Source organism: Balaenoptera acutorostrata, chromosome 12 (assembly GCF_949987535.1).
Source record: "Balaenoptera acutorostrata chromosome 12, mBalAcu1.1, whole genome shotgun sequence".
NCBI classification, from domain to species: domain Eukaryota; kingdom Metazoa; phylum Chordata; class Mammalia; order Artiodactyla; family Balaenopteridae; genus Balaenoptera; species Balaenoptera acutorostrata.
The window spans coordinates 55,522,608-55,536,218 of NC_080075.1; the positions used below are offsets into that span (position 1 = coordinate 55,522,608).

A 13,611-nucleotide genomic window follows, 5' to 3' on the forward strand; every position below is an offset into this window, starting at 1 on the left:
TGCCCTCTCTGGAGCTTGGTCTCACATCAGCCACCTCCTAGGTCCCCTGTCTTCTCTGAACATGTCATCACTTTCCTCTTTAACTGGAGCCTGGCTCTCGGCTGAGGGCCCCTGCCCCACCAGCCCTCAGGAAGGGGCCGGATTCTCTCTCCTACAGGCAGGTGTCAGGCAGAGCCTGGAGGCAGAGGGCTCCTCCTAGCTTCGCCATGCTGCTTCCAAACCCCTTCTCCTCCCTTTTCCCCCCGCTCATGGCACTGGACTCTTGCTTCACCTCACGGCTCTCAGCCTCGGCTTTCGGTGATTTCAGTTCTCAGCTGATGTCTCTCCTTCACCTTTATGCTCCGTGTCAGCGTAACATCCACCTCGTAGCCCTGGCAGCGTCCTGCCTACCCTACTTCCTCAGACTTTCTCCTCAGTGTTATTTTAGCTGCCTCTGAAATCTCAAATTTCGCTTTTATTTTAAAAAAAAGAAATTTACGTACAGTAAGATTCTTTTTCTGATGTACAGGTCTGTGATTTTTGCCCATGTATGAATTCTCATAACCACCACTACAGACAGGATATAGAACAATTCCGATATTCCAAAGATTCCCTCTGTTCTCCCTTTATATTCAAACTTCTCCCACCCCTAGGCCCTGGCAAGAAATGATCTGTTCTCTGTTCCTATATTTTTTGCCTTTTCCAGAATGTCATATAAATGGAATTACATAGAATGAACCTTTTGATACTGGCTTCTTTCACTCAACACAATACCTTTGCAATTCATCCATGTTGCCGCTTGAATCAAATTTGTTAACGTTCATTGCTGAGTGGTATTCCATCATATCAATGAAATACAGGGGTTTTTTTGTTGTTGTTTTTTTAAATCCATACCTCCGTTGAAGGACATTCAGGTTGTTTCCAGTTCTTGGTGATTACAAATAATGCTGCTATAAATATCGGTGGGCAGATTTTGTGTGAATTAAAAAATTTCACTTCTTTAAGATAAATACCTAGAAGTAGTATTGCTGGGTCATATGTAAGTATAAATGACAACTCAATTTTAAGTTTTCCCTCCTCTGACAATGACTATCTGCATGGTTCCCTCTTTCTACACCTCACTCTGACCCCTCTTTGACTTCATTAAGACCTCTAATTCACTGAACCTACCTTTTTTTTCATTGGCCATCAACCTCTTCATATTTTTTCTTTCATTCTCACACAATTTCGTTTTCATGGTCCATCATAATAGTCATTCTCTTAGAAACATTCCTCTCTGCTGTCACAATAGAAACATTCCCTAATATAGCTCAGCTTCAAAAAAAAATTTCCCCTAAAAAATCAGTAACTTTACAGTGGAAAAACCTGACAAACACTCCCTCAGCCAAGTGATAAAGATTAACATCAACAGTGATAAGTCACATTGATAGTATGCACCCTTGATATGTGGTGATGACAGTGGAACTTTACCTCTGGTCTTCCTCCCCCAAACCCATAACCTCTGTCTAACCACAAGAAAACCATCAGAGAAATCCAAATTGAAGGATGTTGTTCTGTAAGAATATCTGGGGCTTCCCTGGTGGCGCAGTGGTTGAGAGTCTGCCTGCCAGTGCAGGGCACACGGGTTCGAGCCCTGGTCTGGGAGGATCCCACATGCCGTGGAGCGGCTGGGCCCGTGAGCCACAATTACTGAGCCTGCGCATCTGGAGCCTGTGCTCCGCAACAGGAGAGGCTGCGATAGTGAGAGGCCCGCGCACCGCGATGAAGAGTGGCCCCCGCTTGCCACAACTAGAGAAAGCCCTCGCACAGAAATGGGGACCCAACACAGCCATAAATAAATTTAAAAAATAAATTAATTAATTAAAAAAAAAAAAGAATATCTGACCAACACTCCTCAAAACTGTCAAGGTCATCAACAACACAGAAGGTGTGAATAACTATTATGATGGATGATGAAAACTGTCACCGTTTAGGGAAGCCTAAGGAGACATGACAATTAGATGTAGTGTGGTCTCTTGGATAGGATCCTGGAACAGACAAAAAGATGTTAGGTAAAAACTAAAGAAGTCTGAATAAAGTACAGACTCTAGATAATAAAAGCATACCAATATTGGTTCCTTAGTTGTGACATACGTGCCATAGTTAAGTTAGCAATAGAAGGAGCTCAGTGCAGGAACTCTAATATTTTTGCAACTTTTCTGTAAATCTATAATTATTCTAAAATAAAAGTTCATTAAATGTTTTTTAAAAAAACTTCCCCTGACCCCTTCCTCCAGCTCTACTCCATTTCCCTGCTTCCCTTCATGGGGAAACTTTTTTTTTTTTAATTTATTTTATTGAAGTATAGTTGATTTACAATGTTGTGTTAATTTCTGCTGTACAGCAAAGTGATACAGTTATACAAATATATACATTCTTTTTCATATTCTTTTCCATTATGGTTTATCATAGGATATTGAATATAGTTTCCTGTGCTAGACAGTAGTTCCTTGTTGCTTATCTATTTTATGTATAGTAGTGTGTATCTGTTAATTCCATACTCTTAATTTTTTCTTCCCCTCCTTTCCCCTTTGGTAACCATAAATTTGTTTTCTGTATCTGTGAATCTATTTCATAAATAAGTTCATTTATATATTTTTTAAACTCCACATATAAGTGATATCATATAATATTTGTCTTTCTCTGTCTGACTTACTTCACTTAGTATGATAATCTCTAGGTCCCTCCATGTTGCTGCAAATGGCATCATTTCATTCTTTTCACAGGGAAACTTCTTGAAGAAGTTGTGTATTGCTGTGGTCTCTGTGCCCTCACCCCAGCCTGCTCATGCCTCAATCCACTCCCATCAAACCTCCGTCCTTAGCTCTCCACCAAAACCTCTCTAGTCAAGGTCAATGATGATCTCCATGTTGCCAAACCCCAGAGCCATTATTTCCTCCTCACTTTACCTGGCCTTTCAGTCTAGTATGTGATCCAGTTAACTATTCCTATTTCTTAAGACACCCTCTTCTCTTGGCTTCTGGGATACTGAAATCCTGGTTCTTTTTCCTACGTGTTGCTGTTCCCACCAGCCTCTTTGCCGGCTCCTCCTCCCTCTGACTTCTACCAGCGCTGCCATGGCCCAGGGCTCTATCTTAGGGCTCTACTGTTTGTCTGTGCTCTTACCTCCTAGGTATAGTTCATCCAATCTCAGGGATTTAAGTACAGTTTACCTACTGTCAATCCCCAAATTAATATCTCCAGCCTTGACCCTACGAGGTAGGGACAGTTATCATGGTCCTTTCACAGGAAAGCAGACACGGGCTAGCAGACATGAAGGGGTTTCCCCAAGGTTACACAGCCAGAAGCAGCAGAGCCAGGATTTGAACCCTGGTCTGTCTGACTCCAGGCCTGTGCTGTGAGTGGCCAGGCCGCCCCACCGCCCTCTCCTTCCATCCCAGCTCCTGACCCCACCTGATCCCCAGGGTTTTCTGCACGTGCTGCTCATTCTGGCCTCATGCCTTTGTCCCCCTCGTCCATCCACATCTCCTAGAATAACCCTCCCCCACCCCACCTCCCTCTGCATCCTCTTCCATCCCAGGGCTGGTTGGGAGGACTTTCCACCCCTGAGGCCCAGGTTGATCTGTCCTGGCCTCCTCTGAACGTCCCCAGGACCTGGGGTCCACCCTAAAGCAACTGAGGGCTCATTTGTATCTATAAGGTTCACGCTTTCTGAACCCAAGATGGGGTCCTTGGCCCAAGTACAAGCGCACCTGGGTGACATTGAAACACGATGTCTGTGACTGGGACTGCCTGGGAAAATGTGGGCTGTGGGCCTCCAACACTGTACACCAGCTTGTACGGGCGTCTGAGTTGTCCAGGGTGGTTTTTATTTGAGAAGTACTTCAAAACCCTTTTCTCCTGGGGCCTGGGAGGCCAAGGAAGAGTCAGTCTAGAAGTGAAGTGAAGTTTAGTTTTCACCGAGGTCACAGAGAGGCCAAGCAGTTCCCATGGGGGCCACTGAATTCAAAGGAATATTTTGAAGAAATGGGGTGACGCTTTGATCATGATCATTTTAGAAGAACTGAAAGTGCCCTGAGGGAAGAGACAAGGCCCAGGCCTGTGAGGTGGTGGTGGGAAGGGCCACGTGTGGGAAGGGCCTGTGCACTGGCTGAGAAATCAAGACCTGATGTCATGGGCCAAGGACGTGGCCCCTTTCACTCATGGTGAGTTCAGCCTCAGTCCTCGTGATGCCGGCCTGGGTTCTGCTCCCAGCCCTGCCACTTTGTCTCCCTGGGCCTCAGTATTCTCATCTCTAGAATTAAGAGGTTGAAAAAATAAATGACGGGGTTGGGCTACGTCATTTCCAGGTCCTTTTCAGCATCTTGAGTCCATCTGGGAAAATACATCCAGTACTGTCTTACTGGGGACACTCCTGACTCGAGAGAGGAAGAGCCCAGCTAACCTGGTCACTCTTATGCAGGCCTCCCGATAAAAGTTTCTTCACATAAAGCAGAGGATGTGCAGGGGCCAGGAGAGCAGGGCTGTAGGTGGTTGAATCTTGTATGTTATGAAGGAAATGGTTCTGCATTGTATCTCCAGGCAAACCCACAGTTCACCCCCCTGCCCAATTTGAAATGTTCATCAAAGCCCATGCTTCAGGAGCGGGTAGATCTTGCCCTACGTGGATCAGAGAGAGCCAGGGCTGGCCCTTCTCCACCAGGTGGGGCTGTCTCCTTTCTCAGCTCTGGGTCTGAGTGTCCCCACCCCCCCCAAAAGACAGACTTCTCATCTGGAGGCTGCCAAGCAAAGCAAGCTCTGGGAAGGTGCCACGTCCCACCAAGGTTTGCCCGCCTGGAGGAGAACATATCCAGAGTCAGGAGGAACCCCAATGGCTGATCTATTGCTAATTCTACACAGGCCACTGCCCCTGCACACCTGGCCATGCAGGCACATACCTACTCCTAAGCCACCTGCATTTTTAAAAAAATTATTTTTTTAATTGAAGTATAGTTAATTTACACTAATGTTAGTTCCAGGTGTACGTACGGCAGAGTGGCCACCTGCATTTTGGAAAGTGAAATATGAAATCAGGAGCTTTTAAATCAGAGTCTTCACTCGATTGCTAGAGACAAAACATAAAGGAAGCAGGATGACTTGGGTGGGGCCCATGTCTTGTGCTTGAGTGCTTTGGAGGGGCTGAGTTCCTCTAATCCAACAGGGACAACAGCCTCAGTGTGCTCCCCCCCACCCCAGCTTGCTGCACTTGGAAGCAAGAGGAGCTTGGAGCTGCCCTGCACCCCCAAGGGCTGGAGGACACAATCACAGCCTTCAGGTGGTTGTTCAATGGCCTCGCCTAAGGACACCTCATAGACCCACGGCCCACTTAAATTATTGGGGGGTCAGGATAGCACCCACCCGGGTCTGAGTCCTGAGCTTGCCAATGCTTTGAGGCAACTCTGCTCCTGAAGGACGAGCTAAAATATGTCATTCATGGAAGAGCTTCAGAAAAAAAACATGTTTTCAGGAAGTCCAAGATGGCGGGCAGAGCCCAGAAAATCCAATCTGAAGATCCAGGCAGTTGGGAAGAGAAGAGATGAGTAAGCACAGAACCAGAGGGAGGTCTACAGGTTAAAGTAATAACAACAGGAATGGTCTATTTGGAAACGAAAACCGAGCCCTGCCATGAACTTTACCTCCCAGCAGGCACGGTCAGTGTGATAGGAGAAAGCACAGCCAACACTATGCTTACATTTCTTTTTTCTGTTAGCAGGGTGTGACTTGCCTAAGCCACTTAACATGACCCTCAGTTTTATCTGTGAAATGGGTGCACATGGATTGCTCAGCCCGAGGATCGAGTGAGCTAACAAGGTAAGTGTGAAACCACACCATGTGGACTGAACTCTTAGGGGAACTAAGTGTGTGACTCGGGAACGCTGATTCTAGGACTGACCATTTTGAGCAGAGGCCACTGCTGGGTCCCTCCCCGCATCCCACCATGGAGATGGTGCCTCTTTCCAAGCAGGCCATGACTTGGAAAAGTAAAATTTGAATTAGGGAACCCATCACGCCCATGTCTAATTGGGGCTATGGCCGAGCCCTGTCTGTCTGAGGTTATCTTGGCCCTTCCCATGCACATTCTAGCTGGAAGGGCCCGCGTGAGCCCTGCCACCTCCAAACTGAGGTCCCCTCTGAGCCCCAGAGCCCAGGCTGCTCCTTTCCCCTGAGAGCCTTCATCCCAAAGTGCGGCGTGTGAATACACGTAGGCAGCACACTTTTCAGACTGCTTCCTATAATTTTCTGAAGACAGGAACCCTGACTTCTTTTCTTGGGTCCCTCACAGAACATAGAAAAAGGGGCCCGCAGAAATATGGACTATGCAGCATGGCTTCCCGGTCTTAGTTGCCGAGTTTTAACATTAGCCTTTTCTTCCTTCATCCAGATTCCTATCAGCTGGCCTCAGTCGTCTCACAAAGATCAGTGCCCATGTTCGTTTTCTGTAAACTGTTTAATAAATACCTCACTTTACATCAGTGTAGCCCGTGATAAACCCACAGGAAACAAGAGCCACCAGCAGTGGTAGGATCAGAATACTTTAATAAGATAGCAGTGTCAAAATACATTTCCTTATAAAGTTAAGCTCCCGTATAGTAATAATGTTGTCAGTAGGAATTTGACATTTATAATAATGTTCACGAAATCATTATGTTGATAGATAAAGTTAATATGAAGTTTGGAATATTTTTCAGAGTGTTTTAGTAAAACTGCAAGGGTAAAATGCCCTTCATGCTGAGGCAAACACACAGAGAAAATCAAACAAACACCAGCGCTTACATGTCAGTAACCCTTCAAGTTCTGCCGCCTGCCATACGTGAGGCAGGGCTGTGGTGCTAAAGTATCATTTTTGGCAACACAGTGACTAGGTTATTTTTCTTTTGAAATTTCAATTTTATTTTGTTTTGGGCAGTAAGTCCATCCAGCCTTACCAAATTCTTGGCTTGCAGTGTTTTGCTTTGTGTGTTTCTAGAAACTTCTTCATTGTACCCATGACGGAACAGTTTCACGTGATTGCTATTTCGAACACAAATGGCATCGTCCCTCTTACCTGGTGAGTTACAAGACGCTCTGAGAACACGGTTTTCAGTGCTTCCTGCCTATACACATCACTTCTGGGGACAGACAGACCTCAAGCAGGGCCAGGGGCTGTCCCCGGAGGTCTGCCTGCTGCACCGCGGCCGTGTAGGGCGATCTGATGGCGTGGCTGAGGAAGGGGCATGAGGAAGCGGCTGGTCAGGACCAGGAGCCCCCTTTGTGCATTCCCTCAGTCCAGCTCCATGGGCTCCGAGGTGGTGAGCTGGGAGGATGCGGACTGGGTCCCTCTACCATTTCCAAATCCTCACTTTCTTTCATGAATTCCCATCTAAACCATCTCATGGTAGTTCTGGAAATATCCAAATGTGCCCCATGAAAGACCATTAGAGTCACGTAGCTCAGTGCACTTGAAGGGCTGGCAATGAAACCTGAAGAAGAGTTTAAAGCGCTTCCCCTCCCTTAGATCTGTCCCTGCCCCCCACCCCTGACGTGCCGTCAGACCCTCTTGGCAGTAATAATAATAATACATACATACATAATACATACAGAAAATGAGAAGACAGCTTGCAATGCTCCCACATAATGATTCCACTTTCTGGATTGTGTGTCACGCCTACGGCATGTCCCGAAAGCAAAAAGGCAACAGATAGGGAGACCTTGAGCGGGGTTAGTACAGGCCCGTGGAGTTCTGTACAATTCTGCAGTGTCAGCAACACCAGGAAAAAGAAGATTAACAGCTTAAAAAAGATCTTAAAGTGATTTTGTGAGGATTCCATTTCTGTTTCTAAGTTTTTAGCTATTATAAAGTACCCATATATATGATAAACACTTAACCCAGATATAAATTTTCTTTTTAAAAAACTCAGTTATGTTTTTGAATAATAATTTAAAAAACTCCACCAAATGCAGGGGAAAAACACCAGTTTAGGAAAAGCCATACTGTGCAACTTTCACAGATAACCACATACAATGGAGTTCACCCTTCACATTTCTTTTTTTTTTTTTTCCCCAAAAAGTTGTATCAAAATTAGAGCAAAGAGTTGGCTTTAAAAAAAAAAAAAAAAGACGACTGAAATTTACAATACAGTGATTAGTTTTACAAAAGAAAGGAGGAGGGCTGAGAGATAGAGGCCACAAATCAAGCTTAGAAAGCAAAATTATTTTGTTTCTCTTTGGCAACAACAACAAAATCCTTTTAGTTAAATGAAGCCAAAGCTTTCCCTAAAGGAGAACAAACAAACATACACCAAACTTGTTAGTATGAATATTGTTTGTGTGTGTGAGAGAGACAGAGAGACCCGTGAATAATATAAATTAGAAGTAATTGAAGTTGGGGAAAGAACAATCTTATAAAATTTAAGAACATTTCCATTGACAGAGCAAAACATAGCAGGTAAAACAATTGTATTCCAAAAATATGAATAATAAAGTGAGCATCTTCAGAAAAAGGCCACTACTTGGTGACCTGGGCAAGTTTGCCAGGTAAGTATATCTTGTAAAAAGTGTGTTGGTGTTAGAAATATCTAGTTGCAAAAAAACAGACGGAGACCGTGAAGCTGGTGGGACGGCATGGGAAGGGGTGCCTGTCAGTGGGTGGCCCTGGCTCAGGTGGCCTGGTCCAGGGCTCTGAGGAGGTCCCCTCCTTGGAGGAGCGTGGAGCTTCCTGGGACAGGAACGTTCACCTCACAGTCATATCTGGTCAATTCCGGCAGCAGGTAGGGCTCAAACGAGGGTCCGAGCAGCCGGCTTGTCATGCCTGAAAGAAGAGTTAGCGCCCTTATTTTCAAAACCCTAAATCAAACATTTGGAAAAGGGTGGCCTATTCCATAAGAGGCCAGCATGGATGAGACGTGTTCGGAGAGCAAGGGGCATTTCCAGTTTTCGTGACTCGGGGGCAGCCCTCATTTCACTTTCTTCAATGTTGTCTTTCCCTAGTGACCCAGCCCATGCAGAGAGCAGGGACCCAGCAGAAAGCATGTCGTCTCCATCCCATCAGGTGAGAGGGGCTGAGACCCCGGTGGGGGGAGAGTGAGCAGTGCGGACAGAGCAGGGAATGTTCAGGGGACAGGGAGGTTGGATGGAAGGAGCGCCCACGAAGGCTTCCTGGCCTGGGAGGTAGAGGCGTAAGCCAACGCCTGGGCAAGGCTCAGGGTTGCCAACTGACCCGTGCCCACTGTGCACTGGCAGCCGGAAGAAAGGCCGAATGGAGAGAGGGAGCTCTGAACCAGCTGGTGCCTGCACGCACTTGCACACACACATTTACATGCACTCGTACCACACACACGTACACAAAATGTACACACATGCATATATACATGTGTGTGCACACACACATGGGTCCTTCAAGGGCCTGACTTCCAGTTTCAGGATCCCCACCCTTGGCAGCCCCTCTTTCTCTCCTGCTGAGAAGGGGAGACTCCCAGCCCCCAAAACCCCACTTTCCGGGAAGAGCAGGCCCAGGTTCCTGGAGGCGGCCCCACAAGCCCTTCCTCGGCCCCAGTAACACGAGGTGCCCGCTCTCCCTTCCCCTGGCTTATCTGCAGCACCTCATCCCCGGCCCCCCTCCCAGCCCCCCTGCCTGCCTCCCCCACTCAACCTCGCTCCCTCGTGGACGGGGCGGGTCTCACGCCTCTCTGCAGCACCACAGTAGCAACAGATACTTGCTCACCGGCTCTTTCTAATCCCCCCTTCTTTTACTCACCCTAAGAAACGACCTGAGTTTAAAAAAGAATACTATTCTCCCCCTGGAAAGGATGAGTTTCCACTCAAGGAAACTCCTGGGTGCACGGCAGCAGGGATAATAATGCTGGCTCCCACTTAATGCAAACATAGCCACGAACTCTACACTTTGCACGCAAGCCTCTTGTTTAAATGTGTGGCCTGCTCCATCCTCCAGCTGGTAATGAGCAGAATTTTTAGCCCAGGACTGTCTTGTGACTCTAAAGCCTGGACTCGGAAGCAGCAGTTTGCCCCAAACCATATTGCTGAGGAAATTACTCGTTTTTAGGGCAGGGGTCCAGCATGTTTCACCCAAACTACAAGTTATGTTCATGTTTAAATAGCAACCTTTCCGTGACAACATCTACATTTCACAAGATGGTAACAGACTAAGGTGGTCAGTCCTCCCAGAAAGCAAGGTCCAGTAGGGTGACTCTTCCCAGACCAGCCTGGCCCCCCTCCCAGCAGCACGTCCTCAGCTCAGCTCCTGCCTGAGCTCAGAGTGATTCCCCCGGTAGGCGGTAATGTGAAGAACTGAGCAAAAGGCAGGCATAGGCTCGGGGGCTCTTAAGGTGGAAAAGCCCCGGCTGTCTCCTGGTTAGTGGAGGTGTTCCTTCTCGAGCCCTGTGGACACATGGCCTTCCAGCCCCTGCTGCAGTACTTGGGGGAAAAGAGGGCTCGCCCTTCTCAAGGCAGCTGCCTTTCATGAGCAAGTTCATCCTCGTGTTGAGCTGAGACCCACTGCCTTGTCCGTCCCCTGGCCCACACCCTCCCAAACACAGCAGGCCCTGGCACAGTGCCCCCATTCCTGAGCACACCCACCTGACACCTTGTGAGCCGCTGGTAGGCTGTAGTCCTGATACTGGGGGGTGTAACAATGCGGGGGGAACCCACTCTTGGCGGGCTCCCCGGGGCTCACGGCAGATGGCAGCTGTGGCGGTGTTAAATGTCTCAGGGGCTGGCTCCCGCCCCTCATGGGATTTCGGATGAACTCATCTGAAAGGCCAATGTCAGACAGTGAGGGGAGAGACCAAGACGCCCCCAACGTCCCTCTTCCTTCACACAAGGAGCCCAGAGATCTGTGACGGCGTCACCCGGGCCAGAGTGGAAAGGGGGAAGGTGGGGCGGAGACACGCTCCTGTCCTAGCAAGGCTCGGAGGGGCAGGTGGGGAGGGAGTGAGGAGCCAGGGTGGGCCCTGAGCCCCCAGCGCCCCAGGAGGCCCAGGCTGTGCTCACCACTGGGGACGTTTGCGCTCGGCAGCTTGTCCGGCAGCAGAGGGCAGCTCCCACTGCCCCTGAGACTCTTCATCCTTTTCCACATCAACTGTGAAGCGCTGCTGCCTGGCGGGTCCCCCTGGGTGTGGAAGTGCAGAGGTTGAGGGGAGAGGCCGGAGACCCAGGTCCTCAAACTGCGTCAGGCTGGGGCGGGCAGCGCTCACTCTGACAGGCTGCCTGGGAAGGCCGTCCGCGCCAGCCTGGATCTCTGTGCTCGGCCCCAGCCCCCACCCGGCCTCCCCAGGGGCGGCGCTCACCCCACTCATGTCTTGGAAGGCTTGCTCCTCGTACTCCAGCTGTCGCTTCAGCTTCAGCTTGTTGGAGAGGGCGACCATGGCCGGGCTCATCACGTCTGGGCCCTGAGGCCCGAAGCCCTTTGCAGACCTGCCAAGCCCAGGAGATGGGCGTGAGGGAGTCTGGAGCCCCACACACCCAGGGCCCTCCCAGAACGAACACTCATGGCTGTGGCGGCTCTGAGACCCCAAGGGCAGAGTCCTGGAGGAGGGGCGGTGGGCCTGAGGCCCGGGCTCTCCTTCCTTCCTCAGTGCCCTCTACCTGGTGAGATGCTGAGGGTTCAGGGCACCTGCACCTCCCTCCACAGGTGCCTGCCCGTACCCGGGCAGCCGCCTGGCCTGGCCTGGCCTGGCTTGCGGCCGCCCAGCTCCGTGACAGCAGTCTTCGGGAGGGCTGCTGCTGCCCCGTCGCCCCTGCCCTGCCCGGACTGTTCCCCACCGAGAACCAGGGAGGGGGCTCTGTAGAAGGCAAGGGCCCCGAGGAAGCCTAATCCATGGGCCCTGGGAGCTTGAGGTGAGCTCCCAGTGGGTGGAAGGGACTTGTGGCGGGGGGAGACTGGAAGCAGCTGGGGGAAGGCAGGATGGGGAGGGTGTGCTGGACCCCGGCAGCCGACGGCAGGGGGAAGGCACGGGCATCTTTTTGCTTTTTCTCAACCAGGCTTCCACGGCCGAGCCAAGGAACCATCCCTCTGTGGTGTGCGTATGGGTATTGTGCGGCTCAGCTCACGAGCTCTGCATAAAACGAGGCGCTCTGAGGGGTGGTCCGGAGAGCCACTGGTGCTCAGGGCCCTGGACAAGCTCCTTCTCTCCCTGGCCGCAGGCCCCTCGTGGTGTCCTCCAGCCCTGATAAAACGTGTCCCACTCGAGGCCTCACATACCTAGGGGCGAGTCCCCTAAAGCCCAAGCTCTCAAAGTTCTGAGAAGGGCTGAGTGGAGTATCAGAGCCCTGTGGAGTGGGAATTGGTGATGGGGCGGGGGGGCCTTTCGGGGCACCTGTCTGTCCCCTCCCTGTACAGCACAGCCTTTGCTGAATCAGCCAAGGGTCTCTGCCACTTACCTCTTCTTGAACATGGAGAGATGGGGTGCAGTGATGGGGGGCCCCAATGGCGAGGCCCCTAAGGACTCCACGTGCTGATCTTCACCGGGCCACTTCGTGGGCCCCAAGTGTAATGGCGGATCAGGGGGCCACTGTGTGTTGGATCTGCCCCCCATGGAGGAGAGAGGGGTGCAGGTCTGGCCACAGCACTGTGGCAGGGACACCTTGCTCCCGCCGTCAAAGAAGATGAAGGACACAGGCCGCTGCTCGGGCTCTATCTTCTTGCTTTCCAGCTGATACTTGTCCAGGAGGAAGGGGCTGTGAGAGGCCATCGGGGCCAGTGGCTGGAAGATGTTCGACATGGTACTGAAGGAGTGCTGGGGGGTGGACTGGGGTGTCTCCGGCACGAGGCTCTCCTCGGGGCAGATGGGACTGAGCTGGAAGTCCTCCCCGTCCATGGGGATGTAGGGCGCCAGGGTCTCCAGGTCCAGCTCATTGAAGTCCATCTGAGGAGACACAGACCACAGGCCAAGCAGCTCAGCAGCTGGCGCTGCCTCAGGGATACTGTTCCATCTTAGCCCCTCGTCCTCACCACCCCACCCCTGCCGGAGGCATTCCTCCCGCACGGCCTGACAGTGCTAAGGCCTTCAGGGCCCAGGAGAAGAAAACTCAGACGTGTCCGCTGAGTGTGCAGGGTCTCCCGGCAGGCGCCGGCAGCTTCCCGTGCATTTTCTCCCTTGGTCAGCCTGTGCCACAAATCCCCAGTCATATGAGTCTCCACTCAGGCATCCTTCCACGCACCCCCTGGTGTCATCACCCCCACCCAGCCCAAAATGCTCTCCTGTCTCCCAGTCCGAACCCCGCCTTCACTCCCACACGCTGGGCAGGCACCACCTCTTCCACAAAGCCATCCCTGCCCACTCCGGTGAGCACGATGGCTCCCAGGGGGCCAAGGGCAGCTTTGTCTTCATCACCTCACGTGCCCAGGGTGTATCGGTGGACTGCTCATAGGGTAACCATGGCCCAGTGCTACCCGTGGGACCTTCATTCTGATCAACAAGGACTCAGACATGGACCCTCAGGTTCCCACTACCATGATGGGCACCGTAGGGAATTCTCACAAGCAGATGCAGAAAAACAAATGTTTCAGCCCTCACTGGGAGGATGCAACTGATTACAACCACCTGAAATGGTTAAAGAGCAGAAGCAGCCAGTGATAACCAAATAGTAATAAATCTT

General features: G+C 50.6%; 1 protein-coding gene across 3 annotated transcripts in view; it reads right to left on the reverse strand.

Annotated features, from left to right (window-relative positions):
- Positions 1-6,538: 6,538 nt before the first annotated feature.
- EPAS1 (endothelial PAS domain protein 1) overlaps positions 6,539-13,611 on the reverse strand; it is an 89,541-nt gene continuing 82,468 nt past the window's right edge. For 2 of the 3 annotated variants that reach the window (XM_007190076.3, XM_007190077.2), the window contains exons 12-16: positions 12,394-12,878; positions 11,301-11,427; positions 11,005-11,122; positions 10,591-10,764; positions 6,539-8,806 (exon numbers count right to left, since the gene is read on the reverse strand). In XM_007190076.3, coding sequence (XP_007190138.2) covers positions 8,655-8,806; positions 10,591-10,764; positions 11,005-11,122; positions 11,301-11,427; positions 12,394-12,878 — 1,056 coding nt within the window. In that variant the 3' untranslated portion in view covers positions 6,539-8,654. Of the gene's footprint in view, positions 8,807-10,590; positions 10,765-11,004; positions 11,123-11,300; positions 11,428-11,509; positions 12,069-12,393; positions 12,879-13,611 lie in introns of those variants that run through there. The other variant, XM_057558007.1, reaches the window with a different exon arrangement.